Source organism: Parasteatoda tepidariorum, chromosome 3, assembly GCF_982258835.1.
Source record: "Parasteatoda tepidariorum strain Cologne lab strain chromosome 3, Ptep-v5.0, whole genome shotgun sequence".
Classification (NCBI taxonomy): domain Eukaryota; kingdom Metazoa; phylum Arthropoda; class Arachnida; order Araneae; family Theridiidae; genus Parasteatoda; species Parasteatoda tepidariorum.
Genome location: NC_141757.1, coordinates 85,693,126 through 85,719,405, shown reverse-complemented (window position 1 = coordinate 85,719,405; position 26,280 = coordinate 85,693,126). Strand labels below are relative to the sequence as shown.

Sequence of the window (26,280 nt, the reverse complement as noted above, 5' to 3'; positions counted from 1 at the left end):
TCCACGGAGGGACTGAAAACATAAAAACCAGTTTAATTACCAGTTCAAAAATTCACCTTTCAATTGCAATATTTTCCCCAGAAATCAAACTGGTTTTGGTGTTTCAGTCCTACCTTCCTCAGCAGTGATTCATTTGTTAGCAATAATTTTTTGTTTCTCTCTTACTTAAATATTACTTTGGAAGCCCTAAGGTGCACACTTTTCAACTTCAATTTTGACAAGTAAGTAATTTTGAATTTAATTACAAGTATGTACAAGCAAAGTTATAGAATGCAAACTATGTATTCTAAAAATATAAATTAAAGGCAGTCATTACGAAATACCCTATAAATATTTAGATGCAATTTTCCTAAATTTATTACAAAAATTCAAAGTCATTCATTACTTGATTAATCCTCATATGACAAATTAAAATTCTAATGGATATTTCATGAAAGATATATTTCATTAAAACTCTTTCTTTTTTTGAAAAACATAAATTTATTTATTTTTCTGTACAATTATAAAATATACAATACACTTGAAAAAAATATTTCAAGTTACAAAAGTGCAATGATTTGAGATCTATAGTTTATGGGCAGCCACTTAGGTAATACTTTAGTGACTGAGATTTAATACAACCAACAAATAATTCAAACAAAACTGAATATTTATTAATTTCATAAATGCAAATGACTTATAACAGTAAGTGTGAGTAGTAGAAAAATAAATTAACTATATTAAATAACAAGCAATGGTTAGAAATTTCAAACAATATAAGATTTTTTCTTGAATAAAAAAAATTAAATATACTCATCAATGCAATCTCCAAATTTGTAACAAATATTTTTTCTTTCACTTAAAATATGCTTCATAATAAATAGGTTTAATGTTTGACACTTAAAAGGAAATATTTGTTTCAATAATGTTTAAACTTTTCCGTACAAGAAATAATGTTAAATAAAAAATGGATGATACTATGAAATGTAAAGTCAAGTCAGATCAAATAAAAATCTGTCATAAAATTATAATTGCCTCTATATATCAGAAATATATTAACACGTTTTTCAAAGTTTATTTAATAAACATTAGAAAAACAGACATATAAGTTAATTTTTGCTATGAAAAGTCTCCATAAATATACATGTTCAAAATTTCATAAAATTAAGATTATTTACTGTATATATAATATTCTATATCGAATTCAGTATGTGACTGTTGAACTACTTCATATAAATAATGTAAAAAAATTGTAAGTCTGAAATAAATGAACAATTCAATTAAAAGAGATACTTTGAAAGGTTTAACCCTTAATGCACCAAAGCTGCCATATAAGTAGCAGGACACTGTTACTTACTGGATACTTAGAAATTTTTTTTATTATTACTTTCATGGTTGTACATACAACTTCATTTAAGTATAACTAATTACAATATAATTATACTTGATGGTCATAATTGGATTTCATATCCGACTGTTGAGGGTTTTAGCTTTTAAATAATAGTATGACTATTTGACTTTCTAATAAAAAATAACCACACCAAAAAAGCATTAAAAAAAAGAAACAAATTTATATTAAGAACAGTAAAATGCAGGAAAAATCATCAATAAAAGAGTTAAGTTGTACTATTCTATTTTTGACATAATGGGACGCTATTTATAAAAACTTTAAAAATGTCATCCAACGGTATATAATTATTCTCTGCAGGTAATAATAATAAAAAAAAAATATCTGAAACAGTACTTTTAAAGATTTCATCCACAAATGATTATGAGTGATTTGGTTAAAATTTTTTAATCGAGCTTTTCTAAATCAGCACCAGTTCTTCCATCTTCAAGTTCATCTTTTATTTCACTCAAATAATCATCTATTAATTCATCAGATTCGTCATTTATAGAGTCATCATCATCTTCAACCTAAAGAATAAAATTAATCATTGTAAAAGCTTTTTCACTATTCTATCAATCAATTAGGAAACAATAAAACCAGTTAGGAAATATGATCATTCATGTAGCTTTTGGTTTCAAATTCTTCGCAAACTGCATTATTCATATCAGGGATGAGATTAGCCAAAAGGCAAAAAAGCTGAATTTCCACGATTGTAAATTTTACGCAAGCGCAGCCCTTTAATAATAAATTCCAGACAGTTTAAGGTAATAAATAATGTGTTGACATACAAATGCGTACTAATCTATTATAAAAACGACAACATTGATACCTAACATTTAGTGAAAATAAAAATTACCAATTGAAAAAATAAAGCTGGAAATTATATTTTTCCTCAGTTCACATAAGAGACAATTCTTACTTGAAAAACTACTTGGTTTAGCAAATTAAAACTACTGAGAATATACATTAATATTTCATTTCTTTTAATAAATACTGTTTTGTGATTTATAGCAAATATATCAGTAATATTACTTTTTAAATTATATTGGGGAAAAAAAACTTTAACAATGGACCAAATCATTATGTTCATGTTATAGTCTAACCTAACTACAGCCCTTTGAAACATATCAATAACAGTGAAGTAGAAATATATAGTAACTCCTTAACATACAAAAATTGGTATTTTAGTTTGAAAAATTACATGACAATCAGCAACTGTTTAGATAATTGTTTTTTATTTGATAAGAATTTTGCATTTTATAGCATAAATAACAGCAATTATAAATAAAATTTTGATGATGAGTTAATTGGGTATAATATAGCCTACGTCACAGGTTGTGTTGTTCCTACTAAATTTAACCCATGAACGGCATTTTCTGCGAGCCTAACTTCAAGCCACAAATAAACAAACGAAGTGTTCGATCGTTTAAATAGCTGCTCGCCAGATTTTATTGCATTATAAAGAAAAGTTATTGAAACTAAATACAACTAAATAAACAACAACTAAAACAAATAACAACAACTACTAATAATAACTAAATAAACAACAACTAAATTCCATTCGTTTAGCATTGCGTCATATGTTGTTCCTACTAAATCGAAGTAATTGTGTTTTTTTCATATTATACCCAATTAACTCTTTTTCCCACAAAAAAAAAAATTTAAATTGAATCCCTTTTTAAGTTATTGCTTTTGTTTCCTATATCTTTTATGTTTGCTATATTCAGTCGTTAGTCCATTTTCAAACATCTCGTGACAAATCCTATTTTTTCTTCTTTGCAAGCACAGAATGTAAGTTTTGAATATATTCCCTTCCAGTTTCTCTGATGTTGTAACACTTACATATACATACTAATAATCGTCGTTAGAAAAACAGTCACCTTTATAGTAATAAATTTTTTAAAAAAATTTACTCCTTACAAGAATCGCGAGAGTTGATCTTAAAATTTCGTGAATATGAATAACAATTATGGATTTTGAAATCACATGAATATGAAACTAGATATACGATTTTGAAAATGAGAAAATACAAACTGGGATATAGAGTTTTTAAAACGCGTAAATACAAATCCCGATTCATAATTTTTAGATCGCGTAAATACGAATCATGATGCGTAATTTTTAGATTGCATAAATAAGAATTATGATGCATAATTTTTAGAATGCGTGATTGCGAATCCCAATGCCTTATTTTAAAATCACGTATAAATGAAAATCAATGTTTGATATTATAAACAGCATGAGCAAATCAAGACATTTAATTTTAAACTTGCGTGAATACGAATCGCTTCATAGGTTTTTAAAAAGGCGTAAATACGAATCACAACGTACAATATTCAAATTGCGTGAATAAGAATCTCAACACGCAAATATGAAAAGCTATGTTTGATATTAAAATCGTGTGAATAAGAATCGAGATATTGGCAGATTCCTGGCTTGGGACCTCTAAAAGGCTTGTCAGAAACAGCGTCGTTTGAACTACAAAAATCGGATCTATCTGGAGGGCGGGTAATAAATTCGGAAAATCTTATCCGCTGCGAGTAAAAGGGGAGAAAATAGCTAAAATAAGTAAAAATGAGAAAGGATTAGTAGTTATGTAGTTTGAATTTTCTGTTTCTCTTTGAAAATGGGTGAATTTTCTGAAAAAGCGGAATACTTATAAAAAAAGTGAAATTTTTAGAAAAATCTGAATTTTTGATAAAAAAGCTGAAATTCAAGAGATAAAAGTGAAAAAAGCGGAAATCAGCTAAAAAGCGGAAAAATCTCATCCCTGTCATATGCTTTCTCTTACCATTCTTAAAACATATTAACTTCATTCATTCTATGATTAATTTTTTTGATTTATTGCCCATGAATGTAAGAGATAGAAGATTTTTATTGATAGAATATTTATGATAAAAAATTAAAGGCCTAAATGAATTTCTTCCCGCTAAAAAAAAAGGAATTTTTCTTGACACAAATACAATAATAATTACAATTCATTAGAATCAATACATCAATTTAAAATGAAAGGGTAAAAATGATAAGCATTCTATTCAAACTATTGCATCTATATAATAGACTTGCAGAGAAATAATATTTTTTTTTAAAGTTTTACATTCATAAAAAATACTTTTAGTTTTTGGAGAAATTTCTTTACGATTGATGGCCATAAAATACTTATAAAAGTGAATGCAGGTTCAAACACATAAGTAAAATTGGGAGAAGTTTGTCACCCCTGAAAATTTAAGAAAAAAAAGTTTAGTCAGCAAATCAACCAACAATCTGAATAATTATTTCACCAGTCAACTTTTATTTTTGATGATTTTTTAAATTAACAATCAGTTAGATTTAAAAAAATTGAATCTGCTTCTTTTACATTTTGGCCACGCAAACTTTATTGCTCACATAAGCTTTATGTAAGATTAAATATTTCCTAACCAAAATGTTTTAAATTTAAAAGCTATTACAACAAAGAAGTAAAAAATTATAAAACTCTTAAACTTTTGGCTCGCAAGATGAGACAGATTGATTTGTACAGCCATACTAGTGATTAAATTGATAGCACAAAAACTCATGTTAAAAACTTAAATCATAGAATTTAGCAATTACCTGTTGTCCCAATTCACGGAGCCTCTTTTTGTATTCAGATATTTTATCACTTTGATCTGTCAACATAATAAGAATATCTTCCTGCTCTTTTCTAATGACAGTTAGTTGTTCTTCTAATGAGGTCTGTTCCTCTAAAAGTTTAGCATTTTCCTCTTTCAATTTCTAAGGGAGAAAAAAAGTTACAGATTTGATGAGATGAGAAAATAACTAACAAGAAATTACAATTAAAAATGTTTCAAATTTATTACTTGCATTATTATAATACAACATTAAATTTAAACAAAAAAACTTTTTTTTTTTTTTTTTTACAATTTTCATGGTTTTAAGCTTATTACAGGACCAAATCTAAGCCAGATATTAATTTAACCATCACATATTGATACAGTAATAAAAATAGATGAAATGATAAATAAAGCATGAGTACTCTAAAACCCAAAGAATAAAGTCACAATATCTTTGGTAGCATTAAAGTAATATATATTTAACCCTTTTGGAAAAATGCGTTTCAAAAAAGAGCTTATCACTATAGCTGGGACTCTTCTTCGCAAACACCTGGGGTTTGCTACTGATAAGCCTAAACAAAAGAAAATGCTGAAATATGAAAGTGCTCTTTAATGTACTGTAAAATAGATAAAAATCTATACTGCATATATTTTTTATTTACATACTTTGCCTACTCAAATTTTTGTTATTTAAAAACTTTTTTATAAGATTTTTACTAGTTCAGTTAAACTATTTTGACACTGTAAAGGTTACAAAAAAAAGTAAACAACTTAAAAACAATTAACAAGATCTAACTATCAAATGAAAATTGGACTGCAAACCCAAATAAATACACAACACTCTAGATAAAATAAAGCTCTCCAACTCACTATGAATAAATATCATATGCTTATTCTTAAGGAACATTCTTGAAGCATGCAATTAGGAATAATTTCTTTCCCCTAATTTTCCTTACGTTCATATAATCTAAAACAATGTGCATATATGTCTCCATGTGCAAATTCTATGGAGATACAATGCCATCTTGTGCCATAAAAATTATAATTCTTAAAACACTCCAGAACACAAATATGCGAAATTATTCTGGCATACTGCCGTGACGTCCGGTAGATGAGGTCCTTTCATGCTGGCACACATACGAAACAGTCGGCGCAAAAGGGTTAAAGATGATCCAGTTTTTCTTCTTCCCATCTTATTTTTTTTAACGACAAATAATCACTTGATACACACACAATTCAGTGCTAATGAGTTTAGGTTAAAAAATTTAAATATTATTTAATAAAGCTGATATCACATTAAATAATCACAATTAAATAGAAAAAAAATTCTGCCTTTATTTTACAAACATTATGTTAAATAACAAAACATCAATATTAGTTTAAAGCATTCAATTAAATGATTAAAAGAGAGTCAATATTATTTAGGAAAAGAGATATAAATACATTCAATAAACGCATTCAACTTTAAAATAATTAAAATTTAGAGGAGATAATCTACATCCTATAAAAGTTTCCCACACTGTAATGTAAACAACATATCCAAGAAGAGGTTTCATTTCAGTATAATTTCGTAATAGTTAACAACAACATTAGTTTTTCAATTTAAAATATGTAAAAGTAAATATATATCATAAAAATACATGCTTGTCTATTTCTCAGCTAAAATGTGGGTTATAAATTTTTAATCTGAGGTGTACAATTCCATTACTTTTTTAGTTGAAAATTTTGATACATATTTGATAACCTATAGTTGTATTGTCAGGAATAATTAAAAATAAAATTTTATGATTGTTTGTTTTGCAAGGTTATTTTCATCAAATTAGCTATTTATATAGAGTAAAATATGCAAGCAAGTTTATAGTTAGTATTTGGCAAAATCATGCATTTGTAATTACAAATTCATTTTTCCATTTCAAAATCATTTATAAATCATTAAAATATAGCTCATCAAGTAAAATTTACGTAACTTAAAAACACTGTAAATATTTACCTTTACTGACTCTTCGGTTTCTAGAGCAGCTTTAATTTTTTCTTGCTGTTGAGTCAATTCTGATCTTAAATGTTCTATTTCCACATTTTTAGATGCAATTTCACTTTCATGTTGTTTAATAATACTTTCAAGTTCTAAACTTGATTGGTTAGTTTGTGCTTTATCACCAGCTTCTCCAACTTCTGAAGATTCAACAGTAGACTGAAATTTTAAAAGAAACAAAAATATTAAATGAAGCAATTAAAACTCAGTTTTAGATACTCTTAATGTATGCCATTAAGAATATAAGAATTAAATAGGTTTACTGCAGCTCAACTAATAGTTTTAGTCAGTGGTTAATCTGCATTTTTTTAAGGATTAGTTATTGCTACAATAGATTTGAATAAAAATGTGCAGGACTTTCAATATTATGAAAAATTTCTATAAATGCATTACATTAAGTTTTTGATTGCATTATTTTTAAACATATTAAAAGTTGAATAATACAACAGTTTACAGAAGATAGCTAACTAAAAAAAGTAATCATTTTCAAAAGCAAAATATCTGTCAACGGGCAAGGAAATAATTTTTTTTTTTTGTTAAACAGAGATTATTAAATTCAGGCAATTTATGTCTTGTCCATACATATTTTTTACACGTGGCAGGTACAATTTACTTCCATTTATTTAAAAGTTTGTTAATCCACAGATTTCTGCAGATTCTATATAATTAGGTTATACAAAATTGGAAAAAAAATTTGTCTGAGACTATGAGCAACAGTTGATTATGACGTCAAACGAGAAACACAAACCAGTTTTTCTTCTAGTCCGCCATTTTAGTGGACTTAGTGAAATAAATTTACAGAAGACAAGTTTGAGCCGGGCATTATAAGCCAGCATTTGATCACTAAGCAAAACCCCCAGATGATTCTTTGGACAACTATATAGTGAACAAATTTTCTTTCGTTAATGATGCAATAATTCCAAAATTTTAAATTCTAAATCTTTATTATTGAAGAGAAATTAGAAAATTCCTTTTTTATCGTAGAATAAACAGTAAAACTTCAATTATCTGAATTTCTTTCATAAAATAAAAGTTGAATAATACTAAATAGGAATATCAGCCCCCAAAGCAGCAAAAAATATTGGACAAATGGAAACAATATGAAAGTTAATAAATTCATTGATGAATTTAATTTTTATTTGTAAAAGAACAAACTTTTTTGGCAAACTTCTAAGAAGAAACTTTTTTCTGATTAAATATTTTAGTAATAAAATTGTTGATGCTTATGCATTTTGCCGGCACAGGCAATAAAGTCAGTAATGAAAAAAAAATTAAATAAATAAATTATTTGAATTTACTTGCATGGGAGAAAATGCGAAGTACCAAATTGTTTTGTTTGTCGGAAAACAAACTAAACATAACTAAAATTAATATATAGTTTTTAAAATTGTTAACAATACAGTAAAATTTTCAAAATAGAACATTAATTACTTAAATAAATAGGTTAACTGACATTTGTTTAAAAATCTCATTCTTACTTTTAGGAAAAAGTCATCATTTTTAGAATCCAGCTGTTCTTGTTTTTTAACACATTCCATCTTTAGTTGTTCTATTTCTTGTTTTAACAGCAAAACCTCCTGACTAGAATTGTTTCCTGAAACAGCTGCAAGACAAGAATGATTGTACACTAAAAGTTAAATTTATAAAAATCAAAAGTTCCTATAACATTTATGTCTAAGACAAAAATTTTATTTTAAAATAAAGAAAACTAAGTTTTCAGTTAATCATAAATAAATGTAAATTTATAAATTATTATTAAAAACTCACTAAGCTATTTTTAAATCTATTTTTTCAGAAAATAAATTCAAAAATTATGTTTGCAATTACATGATTTCACTGCCCTTATGTAATTATCTATTTATATAAATTTGAGAAGTACAAAAAAATAGTTTAAATGGAACAGAAATTGAAACTTACATCTTTGAGCTTTTAGTAAGGCATTTTGGTCTTTCAGTTGTTGGATAGAGTTAGCCATTTCTTCTGCATTATTTTTAACAGCTTCATACTCAGATTTCAATTCAGTCATTTGACTTTTCAGGTCATGCAGCTGTTGATCCTACATAAAAGAATATAATAGTAAACATTAATATTTAAGTTAGAAAAAGGATTAGATACATAATTTATATAATTATTTCATAAGATTTTCTTCCAAGAATAGCATAAATTTAAATTGTTCAAATTTGAGAAAACTATATATTTGAGAAAATAATATATCATAAATTAAGGCATAAACATTAATATTTAAGTTAGAAGACGATTAGATAAAGTAGGATACATAAATTTATATAATTATTTCATAAGATTTTCTCCCAAGAAAAAAAAACTGAATTTAAGGCAAATTTGAGAAAACTATTAATAAAGTAAAAACAGAAGACAAAATCCATAATAAAATACCTGATCCCTAATGACATCTTTGTACTGTCTTAGAAGTTCTTGCTGTTCAGGAGACATAGAAGACTCAGGTCCATTCAACAATTTTGGCTTTGGTTGAACAGCTTTAATTATAACACCTATTAAAGAAAAAAAATATGAGAATAACTTCTTAAATGTTTTAATTCAATATAATTTTATGAACTTTTCAATGAAGATAAAAAAAATGCATGAAAATAAAATAAATGATTAATAAAACTTTTAAGCAGAATTAAATGGAATGATAACAACTTAAGTTTATTTAAATTACACATTTAATAGTAATAGCAAAAGATTTTTCATTTTGTAAAAAAATGCATGAAATAAAAATAAATGTATAACTTGACAAAAAAAAATCTAAAGAGTTTTCCCTAGGAATAAAAAAGGGAAGGGTGCTTCCTCATAGAAAAGGACACTTTGGGCTCAGGAAGGGCACTTACTAACCATCGTTAAAATTTATCAAAATGTGTATTAACTGAATTTGATCCTCAATGCTTAAACCGTCCCCTTATACTATTTTATCTATATATTCACAAAGTAATTTTCACTTTGTCTCAAAATAACAGAAAAACATTTTCGTGGAAAAATAAAATAAAAAGGAAGTGTTTCTAAGGGATGGTGGCTTATTTTTATGAAAAGGGGCAAGAAGCGCGCATTTATAGAGATAAAAGGGAGCAAGACAGGCACGCCCTTCTAAAAACGCACTTAGGGAGAACACTGATAAAACATAAAGCTAAAATTATTTGGAATGGTTATACTTTCAAATGAATTGCAAAGCAATTTTAACATTCAATGACAAATTAATCACAAACCTTAAAAATAAAACTATAGGAAAAGGCAAGACACTTGCCACTAAAAACTTAATCCAAATTAGGTTTTAGATGAGATAAAATATATTTTTAGTACATTTAAATTTCAAATTGTCTTATAAAACACACACACAAAAAGAATGCATATTACTTTTTTCATTGAAAATACATAAAATCATAGTATTATAATGATAAAAAAATCGATCAAAATTTAAAGTAAAATAACAGAGAATGAATGTATTTTACACATCATCAACATTTCAAAATATCCTAAAAATTAAGCTTATAACATAAACCTGGTTAAATTTTTTTTGATTTTTGAACAAATGAAACATGCGTATCAATTTATTCCAACCTGATTGTTAAGACTCAATATAAAAAGTAAAAACCTTTTTCTCATATCCAGTAAAGAAACAACACTGTCATCAATAAGTTTTTAAAAAAAGTTAAGTTTTTTTTTTTTTTACTCTGTTTCAAAATAAAAGTAAGTGATTGTACTGAAATTATTTAAAATAAATCTTATATCTATTTATTATTTAAAAAAATTACTTTAACTGCTTAACAGCGTCTTTTTTCTGGCAAATTGGGTAAAAAAATAAGCATATTTTTGAGAAACAAATTTCTGTTATAATCGATTATATAAACTCAAATCAAGAGTCAAAACTATTACAATTATTGATTTTATGAAATAATTTGAATTTTTATTTAGAGAAAAAACAATTTGCATTTTTACTTAAAGTTGGCTTTTCTACTAAGCTAGTGAAAACAAAATTCACGTCTTTTCCAGAGTAAAAGAAAAGCGTCAAAACCTTCTGCAATCATGCCTATACTTGACTACCAGAGCCATCTGTTAGTAACATTGTAAACTGAAGAAAGAAAAAATTCAGGCAAATCATTGCAATGGAGTAAAAAAAAAAAATCAGCTGCACGAGCGGCACTCAGGCAAAACAGGGAAGGCCCCTTTTCAAGTACCCGAGTGGTGTTCGGTCAAAACTGGGAAGTGGTTAATTATATATTTGTTAAGTTTCTAATTGGCAAAAAGAAATACAATACTATTTTGACATAAAACAATCATTAAAGAAAATTTGACTTTTTATGAAATGCCAACCTTTAATATTATTTAACCCCCTTGATTGCTTAATGTGATTGTTTGATACTTAACAGAAGACAAAATTATGTGGCTGATGATATAAACAATATAAAAAATATTTCTATTGAAATTTAATTTACCTTCTAAGCACTTGAAAAGTCGACAAAATTCATAATCAAATAATACTTCTGAAGGTTGTTTGAATTTAAGATGAGGATTCTGAGCAGCTCTACTGTAATTTTCATTCTTAGTTATTGCAACAAGTTTATCCAAAAATGTTTCAAGACCAATGCGTTTTATAATTAATTGGCACAAATCATCTCTGAAATGATAGTAATTAAATAATTTCAACAGTGATAAACAAGTGCATAAAATCTTAAATTGTTGGGAAGACTTCCAAGTGTTTACTCACTTTGTAAAACTAGGTTGTGAATTATCATTAAATTCAATGCATATGCCTAAAAGAAAAGCACATATTCCTTGAACCAAGTCTTCATGTTCATCTCCTTCAGTAAGATTAACTTGGGAAGTAAGCTTAACAGAGTTAATGAACTTTTAAATTACATACCAAGTATTTCATTAAATAACATTAAGTGTCTAAATAAACAAATGCATAAACAGTTATGGTATAGGCAATTTCTTAAAAAGGTAAATTTAATCTCTTTTTATTTAGTTCAAGCAAAAAAAGGAATAATAAGCATTCTGTTTCATTAATTAAATTGTTTAAGCTGAGCTACAGAAGGGGCTAACTATACAGCATACACAAATACTGATCACTAGTTCTGATTTTATGTGTATTGTATATAACTAATCTGCAGTGTATGGTAATGTCTCCATGGTAGGTATTGAGCTGTATTGTTTGATCCTCAGTTGAAGTTCACTCAGCTTCATATTGATAGATACTAGCTTGTCGGTTGAGAAGTAAAGAATTTTATGGTTTTAGGACTCTTTCTCAACATTGAATAAAAATTAAATGATATGCTGATTATACGAGATTGTAGGATTTAGATATGCAATTTTTTTTTCGTTGGCACAGAGTACTTAGATTTAAATAGAAATCTTTAATAAATATAGTAAACCTAAATAAATAAATGTTTCAATTTTATACAGTTTTTTAAGGAAAAAAAGTTTAATACAATATATATAACAACACTGTTTACATGAATTTAATCAATAATGCAAGAACAAAAAAAGGATACAAATGGTATATTAGTAGGAATACTTAGGAACTGCATGACAGATACAGTACAATTGGCTAACCAAGTACTCATTAGCATAAGAAGTCCTAATCGGGTCTGAAGTTTACCTCCCTAAAAAAATTAAAAGAATGCATTGTGAATCATAGCTAGTGTTTTTATGATTAGAAAGTGATATGTGGTAAGAATTTTAACAAATTAATGCTTGAAATTAAAAAGGAAATACAGTAAAAATATATAACGTTACAAAAAAAAGAAATATATAAAGCTAAATTATTAATAATAAGTGCATTGCTCTTACTTGTTGCAACATCAAAACACATTGATTCATAAGAGAAACTGCAGGATTTCCCATACTAGTTGCCAACTGAACTCGTAATAGCTGTTCTTTCTGAGTGGGATTGTCCACAAGAGAATGAGACAAGGCAACAGCAGCAAACCAATTAGATATTGCATCAGTACTAAATAAGCTACCACACAGAATTTGGCCAACAGTAACTGTATTTACTAAAATAATGATAAGATGAAATTTAAAATGATGAAAACTAGATGAAATTTAAAATTCACCCATTTATTTAAATACAGGTGACATATATTATTAGTAAAGTGATTGATGAATTTGAATACTTTACTTAAATAAGTGTTTCTTTTAAAAAATCTACAATAGAGTATTTATAAAAAATCTTTATTTTTAAAAAAATAAATTTTGCATTAGCAGTAATTTTTGGAAAATTTAAACATAATCAATTAATCTGAAAGTAGCAACACAGCAAAACATTATATATCTGCAGAAAATATTAGATCATAAAAAATGTAATAATAAATCTTTCTACAAAATTGAATTATCTCTCACATTGTTGATTATTTTTAATTTTAATAGGCGATGAATAATCAAAGGGGTGGATTGTTCTAAACAAAAATCATAAAAAAACAATTTAAAAAAAAATTCACATATTCACTTAAATGAATGTGATGAAGATTGTAATTAGTAAAGAAATTAAATATTTTTAGAAAATCCATAATAATTAAATAAAAAATAAGAACATTTATTTCATAAAAAATATTTGAGAAATAGATATCATTGAACACAAAATAAATTTAACTTAAAGTATTCATTGATTATTTTGGTACAAAATGAGGTCTCAAATATATGATTCTTTAGAAATAGGATTAATCAGTTTTGGAAGAACCTTTTAAATATTCTACGTTTCTCTAAATCAATAATTTTAGAGGGTTTTTCCATTTACTTTTTCATTTCAGCCTCTTCACAGAATAATCAAAGACAAATCTAATAAGGTACTGGCAGCACCATTATTTTAGCAAAATAATGTAATTTTTTTTAATGGGTAAACAGTTAAAAAGTATGAAAACTACATTATACATCAAATTATGGGCAAGTACTTGATCTAATTTTTCTGGACTATCTTTTCACTTCGATCTTTTATCTTACTCCCCACATGAAGTGTGAATGGTGCCCTAACTAACAACTATGCCATCAAACTGCTTCAGATTTTTTACACACATTTCTTTAGAATGAATTGTGATACAATATATTTAACTGTACAAAATAAAACCTAGGAATATTATTAAAAACCTAAAGCACAAAAACTATTCACATACCATCAGCAGTAGAAGGCAACAATGTTTGAACAATTTGAGCTTGGCCAAATTCATTTCTATACAAAAAGCATTGAAAACAGTATAAAACAGAACAACGCAGAGCAAAAGGCTGTTTATCATTTCCCATTGACAAAAGAAGCACTACAATGGCAGATCTATAAAGAGAAAAATGTTTAATGCTTTTAGTAAAAGAAACACAAGTAAATAGTAAGAGAATTAATAGTTCACAGCAATAATATTAATAGTTCACAGCTTCAGATTCCCCCCCCCTTCTTTTTAAGTGCCATTCAAATATATAAGGATGTTTTTGTTACGTTTTGCTTGACCCCTTGTCAGCAAAAACATCCCATGCTTACTTTAGAAAGTGACAACCTCTTATTTTTTGCTTTAACTTTGACTAGTTTTAAGATTAAATTCAAACAAAAGATGTAACTTGGCATAAAACGAAATTTTCATTAAAAAATTTATTTTATAAAACTTTGAAACCCTTCAAAATGCTTTTCCTCCCCTTGCCAGCATAAGCTAACGCAAAGAAAATGGCAAAAAACTTATAGGTTTACAATTTGCAAAAGCAAGTTTGCTTAATCAATTCAAGTTTGCTTTCAGCATTAAAATATTTGAAAAGACTATTTGCAGAATAAAATAAATAAAAACACACATAAAATTGGATGGAAGAAATTTTAATATTCAAGAGCATAGGTGAAGCATTGAAAGAGCACAAACCTCCTTAATAACTTTCCAAAACTTCTTCATAGTTATCTATTTTTGAAACTTCAAAAAGCTACCACTTAAAACAAATAACGATAAAAATTTTTAAAAAAAATTTGTAGTAGATATATTATTCAACAAAATAATTCTATGATTAAATTTATTTTTGTTTCATTAGCAGTAAACAACTTAAAGCATGTTTAGAAGCATATATTTTTAGAAGAAACTTGAGAGGGTATCTATGATTAAGATTTTTATTATTAACTAATTAATTTCATTTCATAAGAAATGTTTTAATTACAAATTATTTTTTAATGAAAAGTAATCTTTTCTTTCAATATAATATATTTGATTTTTTTTATTTACCTTAATTTTTTGAAAATTTGACACCAGTTTGAAAGATTTGTACCAAATAAATAGAAATATTAAAAAGGAATATATATATATATATCGACCCCATAATCATTAATTGCATAATATATCGCCTAACACTTTAACTATTAAAAAAACATGTGCCCTCCCCCCTTTCATGCTACGTTTATGTTAAAGAGTGCTACATAATTGAATTACTTGGGTGGAGTTGTTGGGGCATTCACTGATGAGAAATACTCTTGATTGCCATGATTACCACGTATCAATTCTGCCACAGTATTGATGGTCTATTTTAAAAAATGAAAAAGTAATTTTGCTTAAAAATTTCAGTTATCAAAATACAAGAACTTTCATTAGTAATGTACGTAAAACACTAAAGAAATCACAACAGATAAAAATGTATAAAAACAATAAGTAACTTATCACAAAAATTTTAAAATCAATGTATATTTAACTCTAATAAGATAATTTTGACTATATTAGAGTGATATTAGCAAGTGATAAAATTCTGGTCTTTTCTCCGAGATGTCAAGAAAATGCAGATTATGTTAAACTGTCATTGAAAGAGAATATTTTTTATTACTTAAATTTAAATGTACTGTTAAAAAAATTTAATCTGATGAATCTATCTTGTAGAAATAATGTTCCACAATGCAATTTCGTTGGAGATGACTGGTACAACAGTTGTACCCCAAGTCTTTTTTTTAATTTTGTTATACAAATATTTGCAACATAAGAGACATGTAATGTTGAGAGATATATTATGAAGACAAAACAAAGATAGTAATACAAAAAATTTATATATTATTAATTATACCCGTATGCCCTAATTAAGGGCGGGTCGGGGTAAATTCTTCCATATATTATTAATTAATATCCTTATAACAAAAAAAGGGGTACAATTGTACACGCCTGGCTAAGTTGCAACTGTTGTACGAGCCCTCTCCAAAAGGTTAAACAATTGTTTGTCCATTGTATCAAGTAGAAATTTATTTTTAACTGCACTTTTTAAAAACATTTATAATTCAAATGCAAAATGTCTTTATTTTGTAGAGTAACATGACTAGATGTACTTAAGGTAAGTTTTTTATATGCTAGTAACATGACAAAAAACCATGATGTTATTATTTCATAATGTAAAGATAACTATATAATAACTATTGTTTGAAAATCTTGTAAAGAAAGCGATATCTTAATATAAAAACTTCATTTGGTTCATAAATTATAAATGTACTTTATCACCTTTATAATTTATGAAACTAGAAGTTATTATATTATCAACTATATCTTTCAGTTTCTAGGCATTATTCATTTCAAGTAGTATCTTGTTTTCTTCATAAAGATCTATTTTAAAATGAGCCCTATCAATAACTTTTATAAGTCAGAGTTTTAGAAAAATAAAAAATCAGAAAAATGTCTTACTTCTGTTAAAACATCAGCTGGAACTCCAGATGCCATTAAGATAGAACAGAGTTGCTCCAAAAGACCTTCGTAAATAACAAAGTTAGAATGAAGTTTAAAGTGAATAATAAATTTAGAAATCTAATTTCAAGATTTTTAAATATTAGATACTTTGCTTTTTAAATTTCTTGTAAAAATATCAAAATGAGTAAGAAAATAAGTTTTTCTGCAAAGGACATAATATTGATTTGATGAAAGTAATCGATATTAATTGTTTTTGCACAATGGCATTTATTATTACACTTGAAATCACTATGGTTTATAACTAAACATACACAGCACACAACCAAGAAAAAAGTTGCCTTTTTTTTCTTTCAGGAAGGAGCAAACCATTAACCAAAATGGCCTACAGTTTTAGATAATTAAACTAGATTTATATACTGTACAGTAATACATAAATTATAATAAGTTATGGATATTTTATTAATTCATTAAAATTAGTAGCAATTAAGCTTTTATATAATGGCATCAAATTAGTGATTTAGAATTTTAAACAAATACAAATTCTACTTTCAAAATTTTCTAAAAATTATTTTATTCTTTCCTTTTTTTTCCATGATTTTTCTTAACACATATTTATTTATATCAATTAATAAACAAATTCAAATAAGAATTTTTAAAATCCCTTTTTTTAATTTAATTGCTATATACTGGCTTAAATATTTAAGTTTTTTACAATACAATCAGCCATAATAAAATTTTTGAAATTTTATCAGTACAACACAATGAAAATTTATTACGATGCCAGATTTAGTAGTTTTTTTAAAAAAATAATCGTAGATTATTAATTTCAATATTATCTCTAAAAGTTGAGAAAATATCTTAAAAATGAGGATCATATCAATCGAAGAGATGTTTTATGTCTTTAAAATATATAAGTAAAATCTTATCAGGATGCTAAGCATATGAAAAACCCTTCATGTAAAATTATTTTTTAACAGCATTAGTAATTTGAAATCAGATGAACCAAGTTTGCATTTAGATAAACCAAGAGTACACAATAACTTTTTAAATTTTTTTTACAAAATATGAAATTGCAAACAAATTATGATTGAAATGCTCCCCTCGTCACATGACAGCAACTGCCATTATTTGTTTGCAATTTGATACAGTGAAACCTCCAAGAAAGACTATCTCTGTGCAGCGACCATTCTATTTCTGACCACTTTTAGAAGGCACAGAATGTTTTCTATCGACTCTATGTTGAAGAAAATCTTAAAGACAGACCATCGAAACTGCCCTCAGCGACCGACCGAACATCCACACTAAATGCAGAAAAGGTTAAATATGGCAGCATGTTATTATATAAAATTAAATGCAAAGTCAAACAAAAAACATAATTGTTCATTTATTTAAAATAGTGTTATCATTCATCATTGATAAATTTTTACATATAATTAAATCAGTAAAGGTCATTTTTATTGAATCTAAATTTTATTCATTGATCTGGTTTTCATGATATCAAAGCAGTTTCTGCAACAAGAAAATGACACTGAGTAAAATAAAAATCTCTCGTGAAAAATTGTGTACTCTCGATAAAATTTTGAAGTCAATGGAGGTAACTCCTAAGAATGATCAACCTCCATTAACGACCATTTTACTGTGGAACAGAGTGTTCGCTGCCGAGATGTTTCACTGTATCTTGAAGGAAAAAAAAAGCAGTTTTAATCTAGGAATAATTAAATGTAAGCTAAACAATTGAGAAGGCTAGGAATCGACTAAACTCATATGCATAATATAGAAGCTCACCACATTGAAACATTGCTTTTTGAGCAGCCACAGTAACTTGTTGAGGATTATTTGGTGAAACCAAGGTTCGAACAATCTAAAATAGAAAAATACTTTATTTACTATTTTGTAAATCAGATGTGAATTAAAAAGAAAAGATACATAACAGTAAAAATTATACTTGTAGCATCATGAGGGTATTATCTACTTTCTGTGGATTCATGCCCTGCTCTGTTGGGTCTTGAAGGTCGAAAAAAGGAGCTATGTGCTTAATATAAGTGCCTTCTTTGAAAAAAGTTTGGTTTGAAGTATTGTTTTTAAGTAATGTTAACATTACTCGTAAACAATCTCCAACTATAACACCTGAAACAACAAACAAGTTATGCTTACGAAAATGTGAAAAATATCTTTCAAATTTTTTAGGTTAAATTACAAAGGTTTTTTAGAGTAAATTGTTGATGCTTAATATATAAATGAGAACTGTTATTTTAATCTGATTTTCTATTCCAAAATGCTTGTAAGTATTACTTGCTTCCTAAATATGAAATATTTTTTTGAGGTGAAAATTTATTTTTACACCAATAAGTTTAAAAAATTTTTTTAATGAAAAATTAGATTTACAACACTATATTAATAATAGTTGGTGTTTCTGAAAAATATTTCATACATTTTTCATAGTATTAATTACAGCGGTGAGCAGAGAAGAGGACCAAGGGAAGAATTACTTCATTATTTATCCAGTAAAGTTACAGATAATCAACAAAATAGAAAGACATAAAAACGACAAATTTACATACCTGCCAACTTTTAATCCTTTTGAGGATTGTTTTCCCTAGCGGTAGTAAATTAGAATTTAAATTACAATTCTAGGCATAAACATATGCTGTTTTTGGATAAAGCTTATGTGGACAAACACGACAGAATTTACAGCAATGTATATGCTTAAATTTTTTAAAAATAGTGGTGGTCAAAAAGATTTTATATTAAGTTTATAAATGGAAAGAATACATAGAAAGAATAAATTTTACTACCACTTTTAATATAGAAATAAAATTTTACGCCAAATGCGTAAAAGCTGGCAGGTATGAATTTATTACTAGTATTTTTTATTTATTTCTGATTTAACAAGGAAAATAATAGAATTTCTTAGCAAAGTGAATAAAGAAATTTTAGGGCATTAAAATGTTTAATGCCCAAAAATTTCAAAACATTTAGATGAAAATATTTTTTCTCCCACAGAATAATTTCAGCTTATATTTAGATGAAAATTTAACTCAAAATATTGATTTCGATAAATATATATTTTCCAATGTTTTTTTTATTATTACTTTTGAAAGTTTCTTTTGTTTGCTCTACTGATTATACTCTTTTCTTCAGCAATATTCATTTAAGGAGTTTTCCCCCAGCGTTACCTATCTTTGCACACCACAGATTGATTATTTTACCATTTAAGTAGAGATTTATTTTTAAATTATGTTCTCATATTTGCTTTATTAGCATCATATGTCTTGCAGTCCAATACACAAAAGAGATATCTCAAGTGGAGAACATTTTAAAATAAAGGAAGTGCAGGCCTCTTGGAGGACAGAACAGTTTCAGAGATGCTCGCCATTCATTCATGTCCCTGGTTCATGTACATGTTCATTACATTCCTGACAGCATTATCAATATGGACTGCATTTCAAATAAAAAAAAACGAATCCAATATGGTGTAGATGTGTCTCAAGAGAATGGTGAAGTTTTTAGCAGATTTGGTGTTGTCGAGGGTGCACCAAAAGACCATTTACATTACACCACTCAGTAGCGAAATGAAAGAGATCTACTGAGTCAGTGTTACTGTTGGTTATCACTTCACCAATTTTCTCATTTTAAATGTTAACATTACTATGTATTTACAAACATTAACATTACAACAGAAAACATTACTTTTATACTTTAAATATGAATAGAAAGTTTTCTTTCATTCAGAGGTGCTAACAGAAATAATTTTATGTGAATGTAAAGGAACATGTTTTCCCAAATACCATGCCTTATTTTGCTTGAAGTATTTATCTTTTTATCATTCTCACAGATCATTTTGAGAAGTTTATATTAAGATTCAACTGATTTTTATAAATGAAGATTGAAAGACTAGGGAAACAGTTTTCCTTTTTTTTTCTTTCATTATTTGACAGATATTATGATCAGCAATCAAGAATTTTTTTGGTTCAAATAATTTTGATTACTTATTTGTTTTATATTTCACAATAATTAATTTCAATTTTCAGATGCTGTTAATAAAACTATAATTTTGAAAAGCATGCATGAATTACGGAAGAACAATAATAAAATCGAAATATAATGCAATATATTTTTCTGATATACATAATTAAAAAATACAGTTATTAAACAATGGAAACTTATATAAAAAAATAATTTGTCAACAGAATTAAAGAGCAGAAAGTAAAATTAAATTTTTATTAGCTAGATAACATTTAAATTCAGAAATGCTACTGGATGCTTTACCTCCATCACTGTAGCCTTCTTCTGATATAATACGGAGAAGCTTGTCAAATCCATTTTCAAAAGCTACAATTTTTTGAATGTTAGCATTACTTTTGGTCAGGTATTCCAGAAGAATTAATGTCTAAAAGAAAAAGAAAGCATTAAAAACAATTATTTTACAAATGAATATGGAAAATATAACTTAAGAAATTTTTTGAATATATTTAATAAGTAAAAAAAAAAATTGCAAAGTTGGATTTCATAAGTGAAGAAACTAATATTTAGTTTTATAAACAAAGGGAATAAATTACAAGTTCAAACAAAATGGTTGGCACAGTAAAGTTACATATAATTGTACCTTTTACGACAAAGCAATACCTTCAACCTCCTTAATACTATGAAATAAATTTGTTTCTTATTTAATCACTATTTGAAAAAAAAAAAATTCAGAACCAATAGCATTTTGTTCCTTCTTTCTTTACGACTGCATAATTTAAAATAGAGTAATCAACAATGACAGTGGACAATTACACATGCCAAAAGTAGCATTCTTGGTAGTATAAAGCACAGAAGAGTAGTTTTTGGAAATATGATTTTTTTTTCTTGTTTTTATAAAACATCAACCCTGAAATACCACACTTATTTTTACAAACACAGAATACATTTAATTAGTTAAGAGTATCAATAGTTTTCTCCATTAATGTTTGATTGGAATATTAGAATGCTATAGAGATACATCTATACCTCATCTAGAGTATTAGAGCATTGTAAACAGCAGATATTTTATTTAAACCTGCACTATACTTTTGGAGTAAGATAACTCAAATTGTTGAAAAATACATAAAATTAAGCTTCTTAATTATAAGTCATAGAAATATAAATACCATTTCAGGTTGTTATTAGTCTCTAAAGTTACTCAATAAAAATGTTTTCATGTCTTTTTTTTTTATTTAAACTCCATTGGAATACTATACAACACATAGGAAGCACAAATATAAAATAAAACTGCGGGATAATTGAATTCCAAATAACAATTATACATACTAACTAATAGTGAATTGAAACTATATAGTTAATTTTTTAAAAGAATTGTGTATTAAAACTCCATTAAAAAGCCCAATCTCAAGAAGGAATTTTTCATTAAAAAAATTAAATATATATATATATATATATATATATTAGCTGTAAAAATCAATCACTAAAAGCAACAAGTAAAACGGAACTTTAAGTTAATGTAAATAATTCAATGATAACTTACGTCATTTCTTATTATTTCTCTGGGATCTGAAAGCAAGTCCATAAGTCTTGAAATTCCTTGTGGACTCACTAATATACATTCTTGTAAATCTTTTGGTTTGTGGCTTAAAAGACCAGCCAAAAGTCTAACTATAGGCCAACGCACTTTGAAATCAAATTCCTAGAAATATATTAAACACAAAGTAAATTGATGAACAAATATACAAATAAATTTCTAGTAAAAAAAAAAGACACATTAAACAAGAAGAATTAAAGAATTTTTTCTCATACATAACAAAAATAAATTTCACTAGTAAAATTAATTTGCTCAAAATTTTACTAGTGAAATCTATGGTTAATCAATAAATTATTAATAGTTATTAAAACTGTTTATAGCCTGCAAAAGAAAAGTTAGCAATGCTAGGTAAATACTTTTAGATGTTTAAAAACCTCACCAAATGGTTCTGAACCTGTAGTAGAAATTACTAAAGTCTTTTTTAAAACTTTAAATCAATATATATATACATTTTAATTTTTCATGTTAAGTTCTATAAAAAATATTTTATTTTTGATCTGCACAGTTTATTTTAATCAGTTTTAAAAACACATTATTCAACATTATTGTTGAACTAATAATTACCTCAATCAGTTCCAAGAGTAACGAAACATTTTCAGGTTTCTTAATGAATATTTCAGTAAACTGCATACCAAGCTCATCAGTACCACCATTAATATAATTAGGATCTATATTAATAAAAAAGAAAATTTAATATTTGTAAATAAAAACACACATGCATTGTTTATAAATAATGAGATTTCATTTCATATAAAACAGAAACAAAGTATGAAAGAAATCTAACTATTTGCAGTTTTTTCATTAGTTTAAAAAACAATTTAATTTTTAGAAAGTCACTATAAAATGAATGAAATTTTTTTTTAACCCTTCAAGTATTGAGCTCATGGGGAAAACTGTACTGAAATTTCCTTGCTACCTATAACTATCCAATTGAATAAAATGGGACAAATCATTTTTAAAAATATGCAGGAAAGTCTGCATTTTTAAGATGGGAAAAAGCTAGGACAATCACTCAGAAGTTTAAGAGGTCATACATTTACTTTGCACCACAATAAATCATTTGTAAACAAAATGAAAGTGTATTTCTAAATGTTCTAATTTTATATATTTTTGTATATCTCTGAATATTTCCTTACAGTCTGGAAGTCTTTTTACATGGGTCATTAGTCATTCAAAAAGACAAATGGGACATCAATGTCTCAGGGACTAACTGCAGGAAGTGAGTCCTCCAGATTTTTAAAAAAAAACTTATTTGTAACATTATCAATAGTAAAAAAAAAAAAAAAAAAAATCATTAATTTAAATTAAGGAATCCTTTTTTTGTATAGTAAATTGTATCTTATATTATATTTTTTCTTCTTTCATTTATCTTACAAATCTATTTAAAATTGAAATAGTTTATAATGTGCAATTTAGAGCTCACTTGAAAACAACAGATGCATATAACAGCTAAGCTTTGATTATGCCCAAATATTAATGCACTATCCCCTACATTTAGTTTTATCTGATTTAAACATTGATAAAATTTTCAGCTGATATTGAGTATATTTTTTTCAAAACATTTCAAAGTTTTATAAAAAAAAAAGGAAATAAAGCATAAGCAACATACTTTCGTCATCCCTGGGACGATTAATAGCATTGCCGATGGCATCGAGTGCATAACCTAAAATTTCATTATCATTTCTATCACATTCTAATACATGGATTAAGGTATCCATTGCTTGTGCTCCGATTTCAAGGCGGAATTTCTGAAAAATTGAATAAATAATTAGTAAAATTAGTTCATTAGAAACAACTTAATAAATTAAAATGCTTGTTTAGCTTATGTATTACTGCTAAAATTTAAGAAATCACATATGAACAATTAGTTACAGTAAACAAAATAAAAAATAAATACAGAAAAAAAATAATTGAGAAATGTTTTTATTTTTGAAAAATAAACAAACAGTCAAATAGTTTTTAAAAAATTATAAATTATTTTTTCCCAATTTAACAGCAAAAATCTAATATATGGCTAAAATATACAAGAATGCTAATACTTACAGTGGAAAGAGCTTTCAAAGCTCTGCAAGCATCTCTTCGATCATCAAGTAAAGTTGAAGTCTGTACTCTTTCTACCAACTTATCCACCTGTACAAATAATTGTGACATTTAATAACAGTAAATGATTCAGTCAAAATAGCATTTTAAAATCCAACAACTGTTACTTATAGATCAGTGGTTACCAACTGGCGGCTAACGAACTAAAATATATTAGTTGTTGTTTTTTTGCAAACAATTTTCGTAAATAATCTATAAGGGTTTAAAATACTTTTCTTTCCTTTAAAAAGCCTAATTTTGTCGTTTTTGAGAAATTTACCATATCAACGGTGCAAAATAATTATTTCTCAAGTTTCGGATCTAAGAAAATGTTTATTAAAATACAAAAATAATCGTGTATGTTGCTATTTTTTATTTCGTTTTTTTTGTACTTTGTGAATATAATTTAGTATGCGAGTATCAGAAATTTTCTTGAAGAAATTCTTTCATTTAACTTTTTGAAACCACTCATTTTGGACAAAATTATTTACATTTGTTAATTTCAAAACGCATAAATGAGAGAATGAGTTGAATAACGCATGAGCGGGAAAAAAAAAAAAATTGCGGATGCTCTAGAAATTTTTTTTGCTGCTATATCCATAATAAGTCGAAACAAATATAAATTGTGAAAATTTACACAAAATAAGTATAAAAAGTTAAACAACGCAAACTCGCGTAATGCATAACAGGTAATTTAGGATTCCTGGGGATATTTCAGTATTGCGATCTATCAAACCAACTGCAATTACCAAGGCGCCAAAATGGGGATATTTCTGAAATGTGGCAGAATAACCGCCAAGGCGCCAAATTGGGGATATTTCCGTAGTGTGATCTGTGGGAGAGTAACCGCCAAATCTTAAAAAAAAAACATCACAGAAAGGGACCAACTACAAAGGTATAACTTATAACCACCCCCAGGCACACATATACTACCTGTTTTTTGAAAAATAATTTGCAAGTTTATAATCTATTTGGCATCTCGGCAATCGATACGGAAATATCCTCACAAAATGGATTTTATGCTTATACACAATTTATTTTTTAAACAAAAACATGCAGAGGTTTTCCTGAGGGCTATTTTACAGTCCAGCAACATTTAAAAACTCGCTCTCTTTTTGAAGATTTTAATCTTGGCAGTAGTTGATCCCAGTTATAATACAAGCTTCTATTTCTTTTAAAATTTGTTGTCTGAACTAAAACAAAGTCAAGATTTAAGTTTTCGTTTTTCTTATAAGAAATTGCTAAACTGGTGACTGGTCGTTAAGTGCTGCAGGATTGGAAAATTGTTGCTCGGGGGTGGCTATGGGTTATACCCTTTTGAGTTGGTCCCCTTCTGTGATTTTTTCCCCCGACCAATACCCGTAAGTAGCCAAGACTTGGTAATTGTTCTGCCGCAAATCACGATATGGAAATCTTCAAGGATTCCCTGTAATTTATATGCAATCCATCGCCATATGTATCTATGCGGTGGAGATGACATTAGTTTCGAGCGCTGACAATTTTCGGCTACAAATGATTCATAAAACAATAAAGGGTATAACATACATAATTTATTATATAAAAAGAGCATAATGATATGAATTTCACTAAGACATAAATAATATTTTGAATCTGAGAACATGTTCAAAACATAAAGAACAGTTTCTTGTTTTTGGAATACATATAGCATTGTTAAGAAAATAGTTTAGTTATAAATAAGTAATCAAAGTTCACATACTGTTTCAGCAGCTGTTGGCTGTTGGGAATCTTGTGGAGTTCCCAAAACAGATTTTAATCCGCTTTTAAAGTACTCCATTTCTGAAATTTACTGTTAAACCGAAAGTGTTTATGATGATGGTGCGTGGCCCTCCGAACTCATATCCGGTTACGTCTGCAAACTTCCGGTAGTATAATTTTTTTCAACTCTAAATTTTTCTGTGCATCATTAAAGAAAAACTCTCATTATAAGTCAATAAATTTTTTTTTTTTGGTATAAGTAATTGTATACGAAAATTTATTATAGTTTGCAAAATGCTATA

General features: G+C 26.8%; 1 protein-coding gene across 1 annotated transcript; it reads right to left on the bottom strand.

Moving 5' to 3' along the window:
* Positions 1-456: 456 nt before the first annotated feature.
* p115 (General vesicular transport factor p115) lies at positions 457-26,247 on the bottom strand. The gene is made up of 21 exons (XM_087159744.1): positions 25,980-26,247; positions 24,227-24,313; positions 23,793-23,931; positions 22,748-22,851; positions 22,130-22,288; positions 20,893-21,013; positions 18,569-18,750; positions 18,409-18,484; positions 16,621-16,685; positions 15,397-15,485; positions 14,119-14,273; positions 12,800-13,005; positions 12,502-12,612; positions 11,715-11,836; positions 11,443-11,624; positions 9,389-9,504; positions 8,912-9,050; positions 8,473-8,597; positions 6,953-7,153; positions 4,961-5,122; positions 457-1,896 (listed from the first exon to the last, which is right to left on the bottom strand). Exons 1-21 carry the CDS (start codon positions 26,055-26,057, stop codon positions 1,774-1,776), a joined length of 2,742 nt encoding a protein of 913 aa, XP_087015870.1. The 5' UTR covers positions 26,058-26,247; the 3' UTR covers positions 457-1,773.
* Positions 26,248-26,280: the final 33 nt, after the last annotated feature.

Bases quoted from the DNA above. Each gene is read 5' to 3' on its own strand.
- p115 (XM_087159744.1), bottom strand. From the start codon at position 26,057: ATGGAGTACTTTAAAAGCGGATTAAAATCTGTTTTGGGAACTCCACAA. The intron at 18,485-18,568 runs GTATAATTTTTA...TTTCTATTTTAG, and splicing joins ATACCCTCATGATGCTACAA to ATTGTTCGAACCTTGGTTTC. The intron at 12,613-12,799 runs GTAAGAGCAATG...TAATTTTTTTAG, and splicing joins GTGTTTTGATGTTGCAACAA to GGAGGTAAACTTCAGACCCG.